The sequence below is a fragment of the Gambusia affinis genome, linkage group LG01, assembly GCF_019740435.1.
Source record: "Gambusia affinis linkage group LG01, SWU_Gaff_1.0, whole genome shotgun sequence".
Classification (NCBI taxonomy): Eukaryota; Metazoa; Chordata; class Actinopteri; order Cyprinodontiformes; family Poeciliidae; genus Gambusia; species Gambusia affinis.
Window position 1 is genome coordinate 40,700,119 of NC_057868.1, and position 23,415 is coordinate 40,723,533.

General features: G+C 44.7%; 3 protein-coding genes across 4 annotated transcripts; 2 read left to right on the forward strand and 1 right to left on the reverse strand.

The window, feature by feature from the left end:
- The first annotated feature begins 1,134 nt into the window (after positions 1-1,134).
- On the forward strand, positions 1,135-5,447 carry zgc:86609 (ER membrane protein complex subunit 3-like). 2 transcript variants are annotated; one of them, XM_044120535.1, is made up of 9 exons: positions 1,135-1,267; positions 2,382-2,574; positions 2,641-2,698; positions 3,626-3,719; positions 3,802-3,906; positions 3,986-4,067; positions 4,141-4,220; positions 4,568-4,650; positions 4,721-5,447. In XM_044120535.1, exons 2-9 carry the CDS (start codon positions 2,420-2,422, stop codon positions 4,838-4,840), a joined length of 777 nt encoding a protein of 258 aa, XP_043976470.1. In that variant the 5' UTR covers positions 1,135-1,267; positions 2,382-2,419; the 3' UTR covers positions 4,841-5,447. The 2 variants fall into 2 exon arrangements, with proteins under 2 accessions (XP_043976470.1, XP_043976553.1); XM_044120618.1 differs by having other exon boundaries at positions 1,169-1,267; positions 2,385-2,574.
- A 92-nt stretch (positions 5,448-5,539) lies between these two features.
- On the reverse strand, positions 5,540-18,746 carry usp11 (ubiquitin specific peptidase 11). Its single transcript, XM_044120410.1, has 21 exons — positions 18,403-18,746; positions 15,447-15,556; positions 15,246-15,376; positions 15,059-15,176; positions 14,258-14,403; positions 14,031-14,092; positions 13,565-13,664; positions 13,266-13,439; positions 12,506-12,664; positions 12,210-12,434; positions 12,058-12,141; positions 11,379-11,473; positions 11,060-11,254; positions 10,865-10,977; positions 9,545-10,057; positions 8,945-9,015; positions 8,765-8,877; positions 8,229-8,378; positions 7,473-7,588; positions 7,276-7,364; positions 5,540-6,334 (listed from the first exon to the last, which is right to left on the reverse strand). The coding sequence occupies exons 1-21, from the start codon at positions 18,510-18,512 to the stop codon at positions 6,176-6,178; spliced, it is 3,033 nt and encodes a 1,010-aa protein (XP_043976345.1). The 5' UTR covers positions 18,513-18,746; the 3' UTR covers positions 5,540-6,175.
- A 546-nt stretch (positions 18,747-19,292) lies between these two features.
- Positions 19,293-23,393, forward strand: rfc2 (replication factor C (activator 1) 2). The gene is made up of 6 exons (XM_044120744.1): positions 19,293-19,576; positions 20,671-20,776; positions 20,869-20,970; positions 21,046-21,304; positions 21,398-21,658; positions 22,844-23,393. The coding sequence occupies exons 1-6, from the start codon at positions 19,342-19,344 to the stop codon at positions 22,952-22,954; spliced, it is 1,074 nt and encodes a 357-aa protein (XP_043976679.1). The 5' UTR covers positions 19,293-19,341; the 3' UTR covers positions 22,955-23,393.
- Positions 23,394-23,415: the final 22 nt, after the last annotated feature.

Sequence of the window (23,415 nt, forward strand, 5' to 3'; positions counted from 1 at the left end):
GTAAAGTGTCAAATATGTGTCCAACAGAGACAACATTATTTTAAAAATTATGTTTGGAAGATTTTAGCTGTGTACATAAATATATATTACTTGTACTTTGTTTTTGAAATGGCAGAAATATGAACAAAGTGGAAATATTTATTGCTCTAAAAATATAAAAATCTGTTCATGTGGATGGAAACGTTTCCTGTTTGTGTCGTCGTTTTTTAACACGGTGGTCTTTAACTGAACTGAAACGGTTTCAGTCCCAACTCTTATTACATTCACTTCATTTATAATCTACAATTATTGTGCATCATTTTCAACATTATTTATGTAACACTACCATTATTAATTAATTTTCCTTTTTGTTTTAAATTTTATGGTTTCATTAGTTTTCTAATTGTTTACAATTATGTTCTAATTTTTTAATATTCATTTTTGTTTAAATTTTTTTTCTATTTTTCTGTATTTAATTTTTCTTAACTTTTTTCATCTTACATTGCTTTATTTTCAACTCTCCAGCTCTGCTCCTGTTTTATCATTTGTGCATTTGCAGAGTCTCAAGGAAAAGTAAAGAAAGTTAAAATCCGTAAAGAAATGGACAAAAGAGAAAATAGGAAATATTACAATAGAAAAAAGATTGCATGTTTTATTTTTGTTTTTGTTTTTTTAAAAAAAAAAAAAGGTCACAGAAATGTAAAATAAATAGATGAATACAATTCATGAAAAAATGAGAAAATAATGGAAACTGAAACTAATTAACAAAATGGAGTGCAAAGATAATGATAATTATTGTCAAACAGTGAAATCATATAAGTTAGGAACATTGCTCATTTTTGGGTCTAATATTTCGCAAATAAACTATTTTGTCAAGCCTTTCATTTGTTAATGCCAGTTTGGGCAGCATCCGTCTCCATAAAAATCAAGGGGAATCTATCTTTGCGTAAATCACACTTCCCGAATTGTTCTGTTTTTTTTTTTAACCTAACATGTAATTTTTGTTTAAGTAAACGCTATTATTTATATATATATATTTATATCATTGTTTATGACAACGATTAGTCAAATTTAGCTGAACGTAAAAATTTAGCGCTTCTTCTACCCAATTTAGCAAGAATGCTAAAGAGGAAAATGACACTCACAACATGGCGGATGTGGTAGCATACAGGTCTTATCTGCTACGCAACGGCGCCAGTATGACGGTGTTTCCGTTTAAACCGGATGTGGATGAGTACCAGACGCAGCGGAGGACGTTTGAGGAGTCGGGAGAAAGTTGGTGAATGAGGTGAGTGTTCGGTGTTTGAGGCTCGTCGGTGGAGGAGTTTATCTGCAGTTTCTCCTCTAAACGGAGCTGATTTAAACCGAGCTAGCAGGCGAGCTAGCCGGGCTAGCCGGGCTAGCTTCCAGTTTGTTTTGAAACTTCAGCAGGTGGGAGAAACTGAGGCCACCTGCTGCTGACCACTAGAACTAAAACTGGCCTCAATAAAACGGAATATTGTGGAATATTGTTCATTTATAAAGTGAAACTCTTATAAAGATTTTTTTACATCTGCGAATACTTTTCAATATTAACTTAAATCATTTTCAGTCCGGAAATGTTCTCTTGAAGACAAAATGAGAAAGATTCCTGGCAGATCTCCACCAGGAGTTTTAACCACAAATAGTCACTTTTAAAGAAGCTGGTGATTCAAATCGCTGCATCCAAAGATAGTAGAAAGTAGAGCTGAACATGTGCAAGCAGCACGGATAAAGTCAGCTTTAAGAGAACGGAGAGGGAATTTTATCAACTAAATTAACGATTTAAAATGGGGACAAAAAGTTTGCTAAGAAAAAAGATAGAAACTGGGAAACAATTTTTAAGGATCAGAACTCATTTTTTTTCTTTTAAGACTCTGATTTTATTTTTTGTCATTTTCAGGTTTTATTTCGTCTTAAACTTCTCTGTTATGCTATTCTGTGTTTTCTGTAACATCTGGACTTTAGATGACAGTAAAAGCTTCACTCAGCAGCTGGACAAAATAAACCCTCCTTAGATTTTACTGGGATTTTTTATTTATTTATTTATTTTCAGTGAAAAAAACCAAACTTTTTTTAACAAATGTTATGGCCCCTACTTGGTTCCATACAAATAATTGGTAACGCAGCTGGTTGTTCAAAGTTCTGTATCTGAATATATCAGGGGAAAGTTGAGTGGAAGAAAAAAGTTTGGTGTGAAAATGTGAAATTTACCAGATGGAGTCAGAACTTCAGAGGCCCTAAATTCTGGCCATAAAATGTGCTGAATAATCTTTGGTTGTCATGGAAACATCTGAATAATTGTACAAACCAGGAAGTAGAAGACACTTTCACTCTGAATGAGTGAAAGTGTTTCACTGTCAGATGGACTTTGTCTCCCCCAGCAGCCTCCTCCCTCGCTCCGCCTGCCGGGTCAGAACCGATGGCCGGCCCGGAGCTCCTGCTGGACTCCAGCATCAGGATGTGGGTCGTCCTGCCCATCGTCTTCATCACCTTCTTCGTCGGCGTCCTGCGCCACTACGTGAGCCAGCTGCTGAGCAGCGACAGGAAGCTGGACCTGGAGCAGGTGTCTGACAGGTGAGGGTCCGGACGGCCCAGTTCTGTTTGGACCAGAACCGCCTGGTTCTGACGCTCTGTCTCCAGCCAGGTGTTGCTGCGCAGCCGCGTCCTCCGGGAGAACGGGAAGTACATCCCCCGACAGGTAAACAGATCGCCTCACTTCCTGTCTGCTGGACCGCCTCTGGTTCTGTCTGTTTGAACCGGCCGGGTCAGAACCCGACCTCAGAGGAAATTCGTTTTATTCCCTCGGATCGGAGGATCGTGATCCGGAAAACTCAGAACTTTACCTCAGCAGGAAGGCTGCATCCCAGAACCAAACATGGAGAAGCAGCTTTCAGCTTCTATGTGACACAAATCTGGAAGAAAACTCCAAAATGTCAGAAACTCCTCTAAATCCAGACTAAACCTAATCAGGAAACATTGTAATGTTGACTGCGGTGCTAAAAAATAAAATTTGAGTGAAAACATGAACATAAAAGATTTATGACGACTTCAACTCAAAAAAGAAGATTTATTGAATTAAAATGCTGAGAATGTAAGTTAAACTTTATATCAGGTTTAAAAATAAGAAAATCAATTAAAATAATTTTTAAAAGATATCTGTTGTGGATCACCGCTAAATAAATAAACATAAACACTTCAGTATTAAATAAATATCCGGATCAGAACTTTAAAACGACTGAATGTTTTTGGTAGAAAGAACCAGACGGTTCCACTTGTTCATGTCGGATATTAAAAACTTTAATTCATCATTTTTTTCTTTAAACATTCTGACTTTATTTTGTAATTAAAATCAGAAAAGTAATTTATCACTTTTTAAAATTAAAACTGAGATATTTGTGATGTCCTCCTACCATGCATGATCTTTGACCTCCCTGATGTTTCTAAATCGTTTTCAAATGTTCAGATCCATTTCTTAAGATTTCCTCTATTTGAAGCAACGGTTCTGTCCCAATCGGACCGTCGGTTCTGACCCGATTGGTTCCATTCTGATCGGACCGTCGGTTCTGACCCGATCTGTTCTGATTGGTTCCATTCTGATCGGACCGTCGGTTCTGACCCGTTTCAGTCGTTCTTCATGAGGAAGCAGTACTTTAACGATGCAGAAACCGGTTTCTTCAAGAGGGTCAAGAGGAAGGTGGTTCCTAAGAACCCCATGACAGGTGAGTCGCCCCGTTGGACCTCACCCAGCCCGGTTCTGTTGCTGCGTCCCGACCCGGTTCTGCTGACCCGGTTCTGTTGCAGACACCAGCATGCTGACGGACATGATGAAGGGAAACCTGACCAACGTTCTGCCCATGATTCTGATCGGGGGATGGATCAACTGGGCCTTTTCCGGCTTCGTCATCAGTGAGTTTCCTCCTCCTGGTGGTTCTGACCCGGTTCTGACCGGTGGCCAGGTTTAAAACCAGAACCGTCTGATTTCCAGCCAAGGTTCCGTTCCCGCTGACGCTGCGGTTCAAACCGATGCTGCAGAGAGGAATCGACCTGCTGTCACTGGACGCCTCCTGGTGAGGACCCGACCCAACAGAACCGGACCTTCCCGACCCGGCCGGTTCTGTTCAGCTTGTGTTTGGTGTGCAGGGTGAGCTCGGCCTCCTGGTACTTCCTGAACGTGTTCGGCCTGCGGAGCATGTACTCGCTGATCCTGGGCCAGGACAACGGTGGGTTCTGGTTCTGGTTCTGGTTCTGGTTCTGGTTCTGGAAGCGTTGGACAATATTCAGGCAGCAAACCAATTTATATCAGCATGTGGAAAAAATTAAAAGGAGAAAAAATAGAAACAGGAAAAGTGAAAACTGGAAAAAGAAAAATATATTTTTTTTTTCATGTTTCAGTTTATTTTCTCTTTTGCTCCAATATTTATTTTAAATGTTTGATTTTTGTTCCTTCCGCCTGTGAAGTTGTACATATTTAAATTTAGTTTCATACATGGTTTTTCCTGAAACCAGTTTTTTCCTGATTGATGATGCGTCAGAATGAAGCTCTCTGATTGGTCCGTTTCCTCCACAGCTGCTGACCAATCACGGATCATGCAGGACCAGATGACCGGCGCTGTCATGGCGATGCCCCCTGACCCCAACAAGGCTTTTAAGGTGAGGCAGCTCAGAGTGCACCCAGCTTTGGGTGCTGCGTAACGCTCCGACCCGGTTTGACCCGTTTCAGAGCGAGTGGGAGGCGCTGGAGGTGGTGAACCACCGGTGGGCGCTGGAGAGCGTGGAGGAGGAGCTCATGTCCAGAGACCTGAACTTTGGAGGAATCTTCAGCGCCAATAAGTGGTTCTGATCCGGACCTGACCCGGTCCTCTGGACAGAACCGGACGGTTCTCCTTCCTGTGACTCATATCCCACTGTGGCCCGTTGAGGTTCTGATAAGCGGGTCTCTGGGGTTCATGAAGGTCTGAAACAGAATCTGAACATCTGACAAAAGGGGAACAATCGGACCGGACCCTTGAGGAAACCTGGAGAACCGCTGATCCGGACCGGCGTCCAGAGGTTCTGGAAGAAAATCCAACAGAACCTTCAGATAATTCTAAATGTTTGGTTCAGATTCTGTTTTACACTTTCTGGAATAAATCTGGAGTCTGGTTCTGTTGTCATTAGAAATCACAATTCTGTAAAGTTCTGTGGAAGGAAAAAGTGTGGGAGGCAGAACAGAATAAAACCAAGAGATGTGATGATCTGGGCCTCCATGGCTCCTGCTGGGTTTTCTGAAGCTGGTACCAGAACCTGGTCCAGTTACCATGGTGACAATGGTCTGGAAAAGCCACCAGACAGGCCTGACCTTTAACCCCAGAGTCTGTAGCAGAGACCAGACCTTGATCCAGTCTGACCCAGATTTCTGGATAAAAATATTTGTGGTTCTTTGAACAAAAATAAAAACTTTAAATGTCTGAATTTGATCCATTTAACTTTTCTTTACTTCATTTATTTATTTCTGTGCTTCTTCTATCGATTCCCTCTGAATGAGTTGGAAACGTCGCCCTCTGGTGGTGATAATCCTTTAATTCATATCAAAAGATTAGAAGTACAATAAAATAATTTCCTCTGATATTTGACAGGAAGACAAAGAAAGAAATGGGCCCAGCGTTCCCAGCTGCTCCACCCACCACTGAAACCATTCATCTCACATTACTTACAAAAATACTGTACAGCCGTCCGCCGGATTAATACGACTCTATAAAGCTCATCTATAAATATGAAAATAAATCCAGTCACCAGCCAATCATCTAGAGAATTCATTACAAATAAATATCTGGAGAAAAGCTAAATGTACAAACAGATGTTTAAAATCCCTGACAGTGTCATTAGAAATAATTGGCCCGGGTTCTGCTCACCAGAACCGGACGACTTCTTCCTAAAAATCAAGTGAAGTTTACAGAAAATCATGAGACGTTTTATTCCAGAGGAGAAAACGGACTGAACCCTTTCAGCCCGCAGTAAAAACAGGCGTTCAGTGGAATGTTGTTGTTTTATTAAAGAGAAATAAACTCGCTTTCAGAGCGTCTTAAAGGCTTCGGGCCGTTTCCTCCATCTGAACCCGCGGGTCCAGACGGGGTTGGGTCCAAATCAAGCAGAATCAACCTGAGTGTCCAGAGTCAAAGAAAGAAAAGCAAGACGTTCAGTCCGTTTCCATGGAGCCACAGGAAGGGGCGGCGCCCGCCTCTGTGATGTCGTTGGCAGGTTGTGAGGCGGAGGCGGAGCTTATGGAGGGGGCGGGCAGCGTGGGCTTCCTGATCTTATCCTGTCGGTGGTAGAACAAGACGTAGGCAGCATGGGTCTGCGGGACAAAACGGGAAACACGTTGGTAACAGACAGAACAATCACTGGAAGTGGACAATAAATCAATAATAAATATCAACAGTATCAATAGATGATGCGTCTGAACTCTTCACTTTGGTTACCTAGCAACAACCTGTTGAGTAACTGATGCAGCAACAGTTTCAGGTTTCGCCTCAAAACTGCTTAGAAATAAAAAACAAACCTAAAAACTGAATGAAACTGGAAATATCAAACATTTATTTAAAACAAAAAACTAATCAATAATTATCAATAGACTGATATGAAGCGATTATATCCTAGTAACTTTTCCAGCCGCATCGGGTTTTTTAATGTCACATTTTTTAATGTGACATTAAAAATGTCGATGGAAACGAGAAAATTCTAAATAATTTCTTCAATTTTATGAAAATGTTTCTACATTAGCTTGAGACGTTTTTTTTACTGAATGAGACCCAACGCTGCCACCTACTGGTGGGTCTGTGCCTTACCAGAGGCACCAGATAGAAAACCTCAGAACTTCCTCCATGGTCCTGCGACGTGTCGCCCAGCTAACTATGACCACTTCCTGTTTAGTGCAGCCCTGCACAGCGTCAACATCTGATGACATCACACTGCGCATCACTGTTTTGTTTTTTTGTGACACTTTAAAAGTTTTTGGTGAAGTTTCACGTGAAAACTGGAAGGAAACATATCCATTTATTTACAAAATAAAAGCATACAGTACAAACCGTTTTGAAATTATAGATTTAACTGATTAGATTTTCATTCAGTAACCAGTAAATCTTTCAGACTAGTTTAAATGTTACATCTACTCTGTCTAAAACCAGTCCAGAACTTTTCCAGAACTGGTTTGGATAACAAACAGCTGAGATTCCAGTTCAGCAGGTCACAAAGTGATGTCACTTCCTGTCCCCTAAAGCACAGCGGAGGGATACTGACCACAATCTGGTCCTGGGAAGCGTACGTCACCTTGCTGTCATCAAAGTAGTACCACTGACCGTTGTCCTTGTTCTGGGCGTAGCTGGTGTCTGCACGCACACACACACACACACACACACACACACACACACACACACAGAGGATGAGGTCATGTGACCAGCAGGAAGGAGATCCAACATGGCCGCCACGGCACTCACAGTGTCCGTCTCGGAGTCCTCCGTAGTGATTGGACACGGCGATGAGGTCGTAGCGACTCGGCGGCTCCTCTGGCGAAACGCCTTTCCTCAGCAGGAAGTCCGAGAAGTCCAGGTCTCTGCAACCACAGCAGGAGGTTCTGACCCGGTTCTGATCTGATCAGGTTCTGACCCGGTTCTGATTGGCCCAGTTAGGATCCACAGATCCAGTTCAGCCTGGAAAGTTTCTCCTCTTTATGTATGGATGTTTATTCAGATGGTTAAATTATGAAACGTGGTGATAAAAACTGTTTTCTGTTTCAGACTTTATAAAACCTGAATTTATAAATTCTGTCGCTTCGCAAAACAAAATAAAATCTGAATTATTTCATCTCCACATCTGGACATTTTTACTTCATAAATTACATTAAAGAGTCGGTCTGTATTTCTTCTTCTACTGTGTTGGACGGTGAGTTTAATGGAGACGTTTCCATGGTAACAGAGGCTGAGCGGTTCATGAAACCAGAAGCAGAACCGGTTCCTGCTGGGAAATTAAATATGAATAAAGCTGAAAATGAACCGAAAACATCTGAAACTAACAAGAAAGAACCGGACCGACTGCGAGTCCGGCTCCGGTTCTGCTGCAGGTCGGGTTAGGAACCTGAAGAGGAAACGGTGGCCCGCAGCCTCTGGAGGTTCTGGAGCAGCAGGAGTGTTGCAGTGACCCGGCGGCGGTTCCGGGTCCGGCTCGGCCCAGTGTGTGTGTGTGTGTGTCGGTACCTGAGGGGGAAATCCACGATGGTGTCCAGTTTCTCTCTGGTGAACTTGGTGTAGGAGAACCGCTTGAGGTGGATGATCAGAACCTCTGGCAGTGACCACAGGTCCAGCTTCTTGGTGGCCAGCTGGTGCTTCTTACACACCGGGCAGTACCTGGAACCACAGACCGGATCAGAACCAGTCAGAGCCTGCAGAGGTTTGCACTAGAGATGCACCGATTTAATATTAATATCTGTGATATCGGGTTTTGGAATGACAGATCTATTCAGTCTAGTTCTGTGCTGTATTATTGATTTATATTGATAACTAATCGTATTTCCTCTGAACAAATTCAATTTGTTTTTCCACATTTGACCAAAGATGTTGATGGATTAATTGCTGAACTGGTTCAGTTATTAATTAAATGTATAATTCAGTGTATTTATGTCTGTTTAACATCAGAAACATCTGAATCAGTTTTTCCTGCATCTTATCGGTCAATACTAAACCTCAGGAATGTAAAAAGCAGGTTGTTTGTGGCGGCAGCAGCAGCTGGTTACCATGGATTCTCCTCCTCCAGCGTTTCCACGGTGGTGAAGAGCTCGATGCACTGCTGCAGCTGGACGGTGGTCTGCTGCTGCGGCACCTCCATGCTGCCGTGCTTCACGTAGCGCTGCGGGCCACAGGGAGCGTGAGCGGCACATCTACACGTTTCCATGGCGATAAGGAATCAGACTGACCTCGGCTTCGTTTTCGTTGTAGAACCTCTTCTTCATGTCGGGGTCCCAGTCGATGGCCACGTACGGCTGAGCTGCAGAACCAGAACCAGAACCAGAACCCATCAGAAGAACAACACAAATTACTGAGAAAAATGATCAGTTATTGATCTAATAATGGCTTATTAATAAACTTTTCACACTGGAACTAGAAAACCTTTTAAATATCCAGAATTAAAAATTAGTTATTTGTACCTGGCTGGTTTACCCAGTCACACCACTAGAGGGCAGTAATCCAGAACATCTCTTTCAGTTCTTCAGATGAGTTTAGGATCTTATTTGATCACTTTCTGTTCCCACCGGATCAAATCTTTGTTTTCACAGCTTTAATAAAAATAAAAGCTGAGTAGAACCTCAGTAACATCGAACACTGCCCACATATTCAGGTCGGAGTTTTCACTGAGTTTTGATTCATCGAGTTTCACAGAGAAACTGAATCCTGAGATCAGGAGGAACAGGAAACTCCAGCAGCTCCACCATAAAGCTGCATAAACACCTAGTGAGTGTGTGTGTGAGTGTGTGTGTGTGTGTGAGTGTGTGTGTGAGTGAGAGAGAGAAACCCACAGCTGAAGGACACGGCGCTCCCTCCCTCTCCCATCCCTCTCTCGGTCGTCCCGTTGGAGTTGACGGCCTGGATGGTGAACAGGCTCCGCCTCCTCTTGCGACACGCCCGCCTCTTTGCTGGACAGTCATTGGCTGGAGGACTGGGGGAGCGGGCTTCCTCCTGCTTGTCCTCCTCGTTTTCTTCTTCGGTGGTTTCTCGATGATGCTGCGCTGCCTCTCCTGGCAGCTCGGCGTTCCCGTCCGCTTCGCCGTCGGCTCCCAGGTCGCCGCCGGCGCTCAGGCCGTCGGGGTTGCCGGCGGTCGGGTTCAGGGAGCCGTTCCCGACCTCGGTGTCTCCCTGGTCCAGAGAGTCCAGTCCGTGGTTGACCCCAGGAGGGGGGTCACCTGCTGCGGCGATGGGACCCGAGGGGGCGGGGTCTGGGGCGGGGCCATCTGTTGGGCCGTTTGGAGATGCGTTGCTGCAGCACGGTTCTGGTTCTGAGGGTCCGGCCGTCTTCGAGACATTCCGCTCATCTGAGGACACAGGAAGTCAGGATTTTATTACTATTATTAAAAGAATATATTTTTAAAAAGTAAAAATCACCAAAATGTTGAATTTTATTTTTTCTACTCAACAATAATCTAATCATGAAGTATTTTAGGTAAAAAACTTTTAGATCCAAAATTTCACCAGGTTGTTTTAATGTTTCCTTCTGAAATGAAAAGATTCTATTATTCAGAAGAAAATTTAAAAATATTAAATCTGTTTTCAGCAATAAAAACTGGATTTATGTCAATATTTATGTTTTTTTAAAATACCTTCTGAATTCTGTCAGGTTTTAATAAAGCAGTTAAAAGCAGATTTGGGTTTAATTTACAGTGTTAGTCAAAGAGTCTGTTGTCTGGTTACCATGACAACAGACAGTGATCCCTTCGTCCAGGATCTAATATTTTTGTTGGTCGGTTTTGATTTAAAAGTTGTAGTTTGATTTATTCACATTTAATAAATTAGAACATTTGAACCTAAATCTGTTTAATTCTTTATATCTTTTCAGTTTTGTCTCATAAAACTAGAAGCTCGCAGATCCGGCGCTGCGTATGAAAAGTTATGGACCAGAACAATGACAGTCATACAGCCACAGTCTTCAGTCAGAGGCCTCATCAGACTGACTGCTACTGGAGATCATTTATTTATCCTGTTGGGATAAATAAAAGATTTTTGAACTGAATTGAATTTTTATGAAGAAAAGCTGATATTAAATTTAATATTTATAATAACAGAGTTTCTCTGGGCTGGAATCAGCAGAACTTCCTGTGTTTCTGAAAAACTGGACATCCCACCATCACTGATGCCGTTGGTTTGAGTCTTATACAGCTCCTCCTCTTCATCTTCTTCCTCCTCTTCTTCCTCCTCCTCCAGCTCCTCGGCGGGGTCAGGAGGTCGAACGTAGCGCCTGCAAACGGCCGGACAGATTGAGCTGAGACCTGCAGGGAAACCGGGCCGCCCCCCCCGTCTCTCTGCAGAGTGTCGCTCACGCCAGCCGCTGCAGGAACAGGCCGTAGAGCGCCTCCTGGCTGCAGCTGCTGCGCGGCACGTTGAGCAGCAGCGGGTGTCCGAACAGCGTGGTTCCGTACGAGTTGCTGCTGGAGCCGAAGTCCCTGTAGTGGGAACGCTCCCTCAGGTAGAGCGCCAGCAGCACCGAGTCCTCGTCCTGCTGACTCAGCTCATACCTGCAGGAGGAACGGCTGCTATCAGATCACACCGACCAATCAGACCACAGATCACACCGACCAATCAGACGATCAGATGCCTGAGGGCTGGTTGATTGGTTTGATCCGGTTCTGGTTTACTCACACAAAGATGTCGTCTCGGTCCAGAATGCAGCTGAGGGATTCCTCAGGGTTGTAGATTTTATAGAAACGATGATTAAAGACGTCAGCGACGACCATCTGGAACACAGAGCAGGAACAGGAAGCTTCAGGCTCGGTTCTGTGGAACCGGATCAGAACCTTGAGCTCAAACTCGGGTTTCCACCACCGTTAAACCACTTCGTCTGAATTAGAAACTAAACCACAAATCCTTTTTGGTTTTTGCATTACAAGCAGCTTTTCTGTCCCTGGAAACCTGGAGCTGCATTTTCTACACAAACCAAGGAATGAACTGGGAGGAACTTACTGCCACCTAGTGGTCAGGTCAGAGTTTACAGGGTAAATAATTTATATCATTTCTACTCAGATTGTATGAAACTTTGAGGTTGAATTCTCATCTGATGCTCAGCAGCCGAATAATAAAAACATTCAATGTATGATTGATTCAGAACTACGGAAGAACATTAGTGCCAGTGGAGATGTCAGCAGAGATCAGAATGCCAGCAGAGTAAAGTCAGGATTTACTCTGCTGGCACTAATTGTCTTCCATACAGAATGTTTGAGCTCATATTTTAATGTCTTCCAGACATTCACCATCCAGCGTTCTGCAGGATGATGAATCTAAAAGACGTTGAGTTGTTTGTTTGGGTCCAGTGGTGTCTGACCTGAGTGGGCGGGACGTTGGTCATGTCGGACAGAGCGGCGCAGAGGTCCGATACTCTTCCTGCTTTGGGGACGACGACCCGGTGCTGCAGAGACAAACGCGGTGAGCGTCTGAGTGTTTCTGAGGACGCAGCGGCGCAGCACGGCGGCCTACCTGCACCGGTTTGGCGTGGGGGTCCAGGGAGACGAAGAAGACCTCCATGACGCGCTCCTTACTGACAGGAAGCGGGACGCTCAGGTAGCAGAAGGGGTCAAAGGTCACAGACACTTTGTGGCACTCGGGGCAGACCAGTGTGGACTTGAAGAGGCCGTGGAACGTGTCGACGATCACCGAGTCGTTGCGCCGTCGGTGGTTCCGCCACGCCTCCTCCGCCACTTCCTGTGGAGACACAGAGTTCGTTTCCTGGACGCAGACAGACACCGGGCGGCGGTTCGGTCGGCGCCGCTTACCTGGTCCGGCCGGCCGTCGGCGTCACGCAGCTCGATGTACTCCTTGTTCTTGACCCGGTTCAGATCCTCATGGAGCCCGTCCAGCAGGAAGGACAGCAGCTCCTGGCTGTCGTGTTGCTGGTAGCCCAGGAACTGAGATGCAAAGTGGCCCACCTTGGTCTGCACACACACACACACACACACACACACACACACACACACACACACACACACACACACACACACACACACACACATGAGGCAGTGCAGTGCTGTGCCTCACCTCTGGGGGCGCTGTATCATATGAGTGAATGAAGCAGGCAATTGGTGCATGAGGCAAAAAGTACTGCGCCTCACTGATAGGGGGCAGTACTGAGTCCCACAGACACAACAAGCTGCTCTTCTTCTAGTTGAAAAGACTGAAAACAGTCGGGGGAAATTACAGAAACATTATTTTCTTTGGCTGAAAGATTTTAGAAAATGAGAAACAAGAACATTTTGTTTACAACAGAATGTAGATAGAGAAGGAAAGAGAAACATGGATGTGGAGGAAAACAGAGGTCAGCCAAAGAAAACATTCCAACAATTTAAAAAATGTTAAATTCAAATTATTTCTTGCTATTATACTGTTAGAAGCTTTAATTACTTACAGTCAAATTTTAAATATTGCTTCTATATTGGATTTGTATATCCAACTCTGGAGGAGACTCACCAGTCATGAACCTGACCGCACGTCACACACACACACACACACACAGGCGACCTGGTGGGCCAGCGGTACCTTGAAGACGCGCGGCACCACGGAGTAATGGCGGCCGGACCACATCTGCTTGATGATGTCAGCGTAGGCCTCGGCGATCTCGCCCTTCATCCCCAGAGGGTTGGTGAAGTTCAGCTCGTCCAGGTAGGAGCTCCGCAGGAAGTACTCCGTCAGGGGGGGGGTGTTGCTCAGACACTGCACACAGGAAACACAGGATCGCCAAAATAAAGGTCTGAATAACTGATTCTTTGGGATTTTATTCCAGAATCCAACCAGACATTTACTAAAATCATCCAATACTGTGTGTGTGTGTGTCAGACCTGCAGGGCGGAGTTCATGAAGCAGGTGTTGCCCAGGTTGGTGAGGCCGCAGACCCCCGGCTGTCCTCGGTACGAGTCCGGCTCCTCTGCAGAGTTTCTCCTGCAGAAACACAAACATCAGTCTGGATCCAGGAAACTTCTGGCCGGGTTTGGTCCGGGTTTGGTCCGGGTTTGGTCCGGTTTGGTCCCGACTCAAACTGAGGATCTATCAAACCTGGCTGAGATAATTCTGTAAAAACCTTAAACACATTTCCTGATGTTCTTTCTGATCTATCAGTACACGTCTACTTCCTGCAGTTCCTCACAGTAAGGTTTCTTTCTTGGCTCTAAGCGTGTTTAATTTGCCTTCCATTGTTTCCTCAATCTCTCCAGATCAGACACTTTGGGGCAAAAACCTGTAAATTTGAACCGATCCAGAAAACATCCAGAGAAAACTGAAATCTGGAACCAGAAACTTCATCCTTACATGATCTGAGGTCTGGAGCTGGGCCAGGTACCGTCAGCGTTCCTCGTCTCCATGATGACCGTCTGACACACACACACACACACACACACACACACAAACTCAGGTTATCAAGAACTTTGAGACATTTGTTTCATCGTGGAAAATCTCTGTTCCTCGATCATTTCACACACCGTGTCGCCTGTGGAGTGGAGATCAGTGTGTGTGTGTGTGTGTGTGTGTGTCCTCACCATCCCGGAGCTCAAGCAGGCGTCCAGCACGCTGACCTGGACGTTCCTGAGGCGCTCACAGCTGCTGTCAGAGCTTTTCATCCAGAGCCGGCACTCAGAGCCCGGAGGAACGGAGAAGGCCTGACACATGGCGGTCTGGATGGCGCCTGGACACACACACACACACACACTGATGGTTAGACAAACCTGCAGGAAATGCAGATCTGATGCAACACAAAATGATCAATTATTGATTAGAATCAGCATCACAGATATCAGTTCTGCCTGCTGGATCAATATTTATCTGGTTCATTAGAACCAGCCCGAGTTCAGACGTGTCCAATCAGCATCTGCTGCCTGACAAAGACTTCAGAGGTCAAAGGTCACAGAAGGAGAAGAGAAGGAAGATCCTGCTAAAAGGATCATCAGAAACCTTTATTGATATCTAATATTTTTCTAATAATGCTGCCATTGATCTGATATTGGCAGATTGATCAGATGATGAAGCATAAACATCCTCAGTTTAACAGATCTTTGTTTTCTCAGGGTTACGACTTTATTCTGGTATTTTTACAATTTCATTCTGATGGTTTGTAGAACCAGAGTTCTCAGTCTGGTTCTGGACTCGGCCGTTCTGTCGGCGGTTCCACCGGGTTCTGCACCTGGATCACTTCTGTTGGTTCTTCACCTCCTTAAACTGAGACTCATTATGAGAAAACATGATGTGAACTTTGACCCCAGGCTGACAACGGCTTGCTGTTCATCGGTGATTCTGTTCGCTGTGAGCGGGTTCTAGAGGATCAGAACCGGTCCTGTACTCACAGATGCTGTCGGTGCGGCTGAACTGGGCGCTGGTCACGTTCTCCATGTTGCTATGGAGACACAGGAAGATCTCCACCGGGTAAACCTCCACCTTCAGGGTGCTGGGCAGGTCCACCACCTGAAGCAGACCCAGACGTCAGAGGGGTCCGGACCCAGAACCCCCCCGCCGCGGTTCTGGTGGGCTCACCTTCCGCTCCAGCGCCGGCTGGCCGTCTACCATCCCGTACCACTGCAGCAGCTTGTGCCAGGCCGCGGCCGGAACCAGCATGAAGTCCTCGTTCTCCACCAGGCGCTCCTTCAGGTGGTACGAGTCCAGGTCTGGAAACGGCAGAGACGGGTCATCAGAACCCATCAGAACCCAACGGAACCCAACGAGGCGTTCACTGACCCTCAAACAGCTCGGTGTTGTCGATCTGACCCGGGAAGGACGAGGAGTTCTGGTCTCCGCTCTCCACAAACTCCTTCCACTGCTCGAACCAGCGCCGGTCCACCACATACCTGCAGAACCAAACCGGACCGGGTCAGCCGCCACTCTGGACCCATTCTGATCGATCCATTCTGATCGATCCATTCTGATCGATCCATTCTGATCGATCCAACTAGAACCCAGGTGTTCAACGTTTTCCATGGGAAGATCATTGATCTGTTTTTATAAAAATCTGAAAAGTGTGGCATGCTTTTGTTTTCAGTTCTGACTGCAGGTTCAGTCTCAGTACCATCAGTTTCACAGTTAGATTTAGGTCTGGACTTTGACTAGGCCAGTGCTCAACAACTTTTACAACCACTTTTCTCGTCGGTCCAAAATCTGTTCAGAGCAACAAAAGCAACCTGACTCTTCAAAATAAATGTTCTATAATATCTACTTTAAATGTATCTTTACAAATTAAAGGACCATTTTAATTGAGCTTTTATGTTTAATGCATTTTGGAAATTCAATTTTTAAAGAAAATGACGCTTCAAAAAGCAGAGTATTGATTCATAAAAATGTATTTAATGGAAAACAACAATATTCTTTAAGGTATTAGTGCCATTCTTTGTGAAAATGTTAAACATATATTGCATTAAAATGCATTATTATTCACAACGCTGAATAATTCTTCCGGATTTTTGAACAAAGCAGGATTTCACCCTGAACGCATCACGGCGGTGTGTCCAGCACCCTGAACGCATCACGGCGGTGTGTCCAGCACCCTGAACGCCTCATGACAGTGTGTCCAGCACCCTGAACGCATCACGGCAGTGTGTCCAGTACCCTGAACGCATCACGGCGGTGTGTCCAGCACCCTGAACGCATCACGGCGGTGTGTCCAGTATCCTGAACGCATCACTGTAAAGTCAACTGTTTCTTTTCCAGCCAGAACTTTTTGTTTTTGGTCGTTCTACATGTTAACTTTTCAACACAGCTGGATAAAAAACAAATCTTATTATTTCCCCTTTCTGGAACGATAAAAGTTATATCTATTCTAGATCTGTTGAGTCCACAGTTATATATCTATAATAGATCCTCCAGCCTGATCTGTGGATCTGTGCACTGATTTCTGCTGCAGGTTAATGTTTTTCTTCCTCACATGATCATCAATAAAAAAGAAGAAACTGAAAGCAGTGACGGCTCGCTTCAACTGGTTAGCTCACTGCTGGCCACCATTTTTAATCCTGAATCATCAGGTCGCTTCTCTTCCACTTTCTGTTGGTTTATCATAAAATAATAAACTGGAGTAAAGAGAAGCTTCAACTGAGACGGGATTCAGCCAATGATTCTAAAACACAGAAGAGAACATTTCCTCCTCATTATTCTTTCATTACTTTGCTTCATAAATCAGTTTGAATGCAGGAAAACGCCTGAACCAGAGGAAGCTTGACGCCTGGGATGGAAACAGGAGCAGGAATCAAAGCAGCAGACATTCATGACTTATTAATGGAGAACAGAAAGTAAAACCAGACGGGGAGCGGAGGATCCTGCAGAGTCACGGTGCTGCAGCAGCAGCATCCCGACGGAAAACATGAAGAACCACAGATCTGATCCAACCAGCAGCAACAACACGACCTCTGACCTGCATCAGGTTCACGTAACACCTTTAAAACTATCAAGTTTATTCAACATTTACATTTGGTTTTGTTTCCTTTCATATTTCAAAGTAGTAAAAAATAACTCTGTGATTCCTGTCAGATCAGGTTTGTTTCCAGATTGAAAGTAGAATCTGGTCTGGTTTTTATGGCTCTTTGTTGATGCTTCTGTTTATGTCTCTTTTCCTTTTTGGTCATTTTTTATTAGATTTGCTTTGATTCTCTGCAGTTTTAATCTTAATTCCTGGAACAACCGACTCAGTGGAAAATCAGAAGAAGAGAAACATTCAGGAACAAACATTCAGCTTAGAGCTGAAAGTTTGTCTCAAAATGACGATCAGAAGAGAGAAGCTGATCAAAAATCTCCCAGAAAGGACAAGAACAGTTACTGGCCGTCATAAAGCTACTATAACCCCTGCATTTCTTCATGTTGATTCATCTGATCTGACTGGTTCTAAGTTCAATTTCCAGACCACACCTTTTAATTCTCTTCCAAACTCCTAAATGGGCTCTCGAGACGCTTTTTCCTTCCACTCAACTTTCCATTAATACATTTAGCAATAGCTGTATGAGAAGCCGGTTGCTTGGCTACTCAGACAACAGTGTCAGTCTGCTTGACAACTGTCAAGTTAGCAGTATTTACCATGACTGTGTTGACCAGAGCATGAAGATTGAAACATTTCACTATGTAAATAATCTGTTTTATTTAAGTTTTACTTTTTAAAATTCTTTTCTTGAAATAAACTGACTTTGTTTATGATAATCTTATTTATTAAGATTTATTTCTGCTTCACATAATTTATTGATATCCATGTTTTTGATTATTTCATTAAATGGAGAAATTATTCTGTAATTTCAAAGGAGAAAACATGAAATAAGTGAGAAGATTCCTTCAGGGAGGTTCTGGTCTGTCAAGAGAATCGAAACTGAAAATATTTGCGACTATTTCAAGTTCTTTGGGAGAGGTGTTGGATCGATATGTGAAGATGGACTTAGCGGAACCAGTCCGGACCAAACCCAGCTCAGATAAATAAAAACAACCACCGGAAAGTTGTTATTACTTCCCTTTAATTCCTCCTGTTAGCATTAGCGGCTAGCACTGCTAACGGTCAGCTAGCTTAGGCTAACAGGAAACGCCGAGCCGTTAAAAATCCCAAACAACCCGAACCGACACCAGAACCACCCCAGAACCAGAATGCTTCTGCTGTAGTGACTGTAAACCAGCTGTACCACTGGCGGAGCCTTTCAAAATGACTCCGCGGGTCTGCGCGGACACTCACCAGCTGTCCCCAGCCTGGAGCTCACTCTCCCGAAGCAGACACTCGATCTCCCGCCGCTGGGTCTCCAGCCCCGGGGGCTCCGCGACCGAACAGCGGCTGTTAGCCGTCATGTCGCGGATCAATCACTCATAAATGTCGGGACAGAGAGGGGTGTAGAGCACAGCCAGGAAGCGAAAGGCAGTCGCTGCATTGATGAGCCGATAAACTGAGGAACAGCGCTCTGTTTGCGGAAGCAGGAACTGGTTCGGTCCCGGCGGTCGGTGACGGCTTCCTGAGAGAAACCAGTTCCCTCATCTGACCACAGGCGGGCGCTCAACTGGATCAAGAGCAGTCAGAAATGATCCAGTTTTACACACAAAAAGCTAAATAAATATACACAAATTCACAAAGTGGTTTTAAAAAGAATACATAAAAATAGACACAAATTCCCAAGTAGATAAAGTAATTTTACGTCAAAATGAAAACAGGTTTTACTTTGACATTAAAGTTTGGGTTTTTTTTTGTTGTTTTTTTTCTAAGTTAAAAATGTCAAATTTTGTTTATCATGATTGAACTGTAAAATAAATAAAAAGGGTAGAACATCTTATTGGGTGAAAACATTTGGTAGGCATTGTAAATGTTGGTTGCTCAAAATTGAATGATTTGTCAGCCAGTGTTGAATTTGATCTTTTATGGTGTGTCTAAATAAGATTTAAAGTAAAATATTCAAATTTTTCAAGGTGCAGAAAAGTGAGTTTTCTGGATTATAGTGTAAATTTGGAGTAAACTCCGCCCAGTTCAGTGAGCCGCCTGCTTCGCCCGGTGGGAAATGATGCGAAGCCACTCTGTTTCATTGACTTACCGCGAGCTTTTCTTATCCAATCACCTCCTTCGAAAATAACCTCCCAGCCAATGAGGGTTTAGTTCCCGTTTCGCGGGCTGACAACCGGACAAGACAACATGGACGTAGAGATGGCAGACAGGGAAAGCGACCAGCAGCCGAGTGGAAGCGGGGTAAAGACGGACACCGAGGCCGGGGAGTCCTCGTCGAAAAGCTCCGGGAGTTCCTACGAGCTGCCCTGGGTGGAGAAGTACCGGCCGCTGAAACTGAATGAGATAGTTGGGAATGAGGAGACGGTGAGCCGCTTGGAGGTGTTCGCCAGGGAGGGAAACGTCCCGAACATCATCATAGCAGGTCGGTGTGGATCCGGAGGAAACATAGCAGTCAGGATGTGATCTACAGGGAAATGTGAACGCTCAAGGCAGTAGGACAGGAGAAGAATGAAAGATGTTTGGAAGGTAGAAGGAAAAACAACATGGCGGCAGAGTTTGGAAGCTGGGTCAGAACCAGAAAGGATTCTTGTTTAACCCCTAACAAGGTCTGAAAGAGTTGTCCGTTAGACCAGAGGATTTTCCGGGGTTATTGAAGTTTCGGGAGAGTTTGCATTCCTAAACTTTATTTCCAGTTGTTATTAATCCTTTAGACCGCAGGCTTTCATCCCGGAATTACTCGGGATTCTGTCTTCCAGTTCATCGGTACCAGCTTCCTTTGGGTCCAATCTTAAAAACATGTCGGCTTCTTCCTCAGTTGTTCCCGTAAATCTCCATCCAGGCTAGGAGGGGTTATTTTATTCAGGCTCCTTCAGATCACTGACCTGGAGGATAATAAGTTCACGCCTTTTATCTCAAAGGTTTTCCTTTTTATAGAATTAATCTATTATTGAAATAATGGTCAACTAATTTGGTCATTAATCATTAAATGGAGTATACAGACTCAGAAAAGCCAATTTGCTGAAAGAGCTATAAACTCAGATTGGTATTTCAGCCTAAACAAACAAAAATTATACATTTTGCATATAAGAAAAAAATAACAAACGTTTGCCTGTAAATTTGTAATACCTAGAAATCCTTAAGTTGCAGTTTGAGATTTCCTTTATTTAAAATCTGTAAAGAGAAAAAAAAAATCTTTTATGCACTTTTTCCTCATTATTGTTTGTTTGTATTCAATTTCTATAAGGCTTAATTGAAAAGTCTTCAGAAAGTGCAATTTTTAAATTTTGATTGTCAGAATAATTAATCAATCATTAAAGATAATCATTCAGGTCATACTGGTGTCAGTCAGGCACCATGATGCTTGTTGTACTTTAACTAGACCACGCAGACTTCTGTTCAGCCAACCATTTCAGAACAAAACATCACCAGTCATGCATGGTGGTGGAGGATGATACTTGGGGCTTGGTTGCTGGTTTATAGTTGTAGGAACTGATCCAGATGTTTTGTGTGGTTCAGGACCTCCAGGGACGGGGAAGACCACCAGCATCCTGTGTTTGGCCCGCACTCTGCTGGGGGCCGCCATGAAGGACGCCGTGTTGGAGCTCAACGCCTCCAACGACAGGTGAGACCCAGCGGTGCAATGTCAGAGGGGTGGGGCTTTAGTGATGCTGTCCCAGGGGGCGGGGCTTAAATGACCTGATAGTGGCTCTGCAGGGGCATTGATGTGGTGAGAAACAAGATCAAGATGTTCGCCCAGCAGAAAGTCACGCTGCCCAAAGGTCGACACAAGATCATCATCCTGGATGAAGCAGACAGGTGAGCGGAGACTCATTCCCACGGGCACTTCCTGCTTTACTTCCTGTCCTGATGAAGCTGCTCTGGCTCCCCTAGCATGACGGATGGCGCTCAGCAGGCGCTCAGGAGGATTATGGAGATCTACTCCAAAACGACTCGGTTCGCTCTCGCCTGCAACGCCTCCGACAAGATCATCGAGCCGATCCAGTCGCGCTGCGCTGTGCTACGCTATGCCAAGCTGACGGACGGCCAGGTGCTGGCCCGGCTGCAGGAAGTGGTGGAGCGAGAGCGGCTGGCCGTGTCTGACGACGGGCTGGAGGCCGTCATCTTCACAGCGCAGGGGGACATGCGGCAGGTGAGGGGGCGGAGTCAGGATGCTGGTCATGATCGTTCTGGAAGGCGGGGCTAAGAGGCTGGAGGAGGGCTGATGGTTCTGGTTTGGTTCCAGGCGCTGAATAACCTGCAGTCCACCCACTCTGGCTTTGGCTACATCAACAGCGAGAACGTGTTCAAAGTGTGCGACGAGCCGCACCCGCTGCTGGTGAAAAGCATGCTGGGACACTGCGTGGCGGGAGACGTGGACGCAGCGTACCGGGTGGTGGAGCAGCTGTGGGCGCTGGGCTACTCCCCCGAGGACATCATGGGGAACATCTTCAGGGTCTGCAAGACGTTCCAGATGGCCGAGTACCTGAAGCTGGAGTTCATCAAGGTGAGGTGCAGGAAACGCTGAGCACAATCACCGGCCCGCTGGCGCTGCTTTAACTCTGCTTACTAGGAACTTCACTAATTTCTTCCCCTCCAAAATATACATTTAAAAACAAAAAAACAGACCGATCAACTCTAACATTTTTATTCTTTAAAGAACTTAAATAACTTGATGAGTTTTGTTCCTTTTCTAAAACTTGACATCAAGCTTCTGTAAGAAATGCTGCCATCTGCAGGTGGGAGTTAGCATTGCTTAAAATATTTTTTACCATTTCTGCAGAACAGAAAAATTGTACAGTTAAGCACAAAAATTGCTGGAATCTGCTGATTTTGTGTGATTTTGAGAAAAACTGGAACTTGTTTGAGTATTTATTGGAGCATTAGAGCGATTTTTAAAAACTGAATGAGGAAGTAAAACCTGCGTTGACTCTGGATGTTTTTTTAACTCCACTGCATAAACAAGAAACTAAACGATTCCCACAGTGAGGCTGAAGGGAAAAAGACTCAAACTTTGAACTGAATTCTTTTAAAGCTGCAGGGAGAAGACAAGATGAGAAAACTTTAGCGTACAGAGGCTAACAGGTGCAACACGTGAACGACCCAAACTCCAGAAACATGAAATAGAAGCAACAGGGAATCCGCTGTGGTCTTTCCTTAAGACAGAACTCAGAACTCCTCCAGCCCACTAGGGGGAGTGTGGAGTCTGTAGTATCCACCTTATACTGCTCAGTACAGAGGATGTAATTATGAGTTTAATCACAGGGAGCGACAGGAACACGATCATTACGTTTTGTAAGAGAATGACAGTGAGTTGCTAACTCTGCAGAACTGAAAAGATAACTGATAGAGAGAAAAGCAGAGAAGCTGGTCAGGGATCTGAGCTGCTGTTCTGCACCGACAGTGTAAAACATCAGAACTACATAATATTAGCTTGATGTGATGGGAACTTTATTTTTCATTTGTATTTAAAAAATAATGAAGTTGATGAAGTGGATGCAGCAAGTGAGTTTTATCATCATGTTTCGGTCAGCAATAAATTTCTATAAGACAAAATAAAATATCTGGGATTATTTAGTTCATCAGAATCTGGAGGTTCTTTTCTTAATCAGTTTTTGTTTGTTTAAACGCTGTAAACCCGTCCGTTTGGACCTGATGTGATCAGGAACCGGTTCTCTCTCGTTTCCCCCAGGAGATCGGCTTCACTCACATGCGGGTGGCTGAAGGAGTGAACTCCCTGCTGCAGATGGCCGGCCTGCTGGGAAGACTCTGCAGCAAGACGGCGCCCCCTGCTGCCAGCTGAACAACATGAACCCAACAGACTTCATTCCTCACCAGAACCACCAGGAGGCTGGAACAAACTGGACCTGAGAGGATGAAGAGTTTCTGACCCCTGGAGGTTCTGAAGGGTTGAAGTAGATAATAAACTGTTTGATCTGCAGGTTTTATTCATAATTAATTAATTAGGCGGTTCTGATCCAGCTCTGATTCAGAGCTCTGTCTGCATCGGGTCGGTCTGGGTTCTCTCGCTGGTTCTGTCTCTGCTTCAGTCTGGAGTCGGATGGGACCTGAATGAGGCTGGATCAGGCCCGTACGGAGCTAAACTGGAGCCAAAAAGTTCCTTAAAAAATGTCTGTGGTTGACGCAGGGGAAAAGTGTGATCCATGTACGAAGGCAGTGGTTCGAGTCCCAGCCCTGTCTGACGACTGTCAAATAAAGGGAACCAGATCTGACCAAACAAACCCTGAAAATGCTGAGAAATGT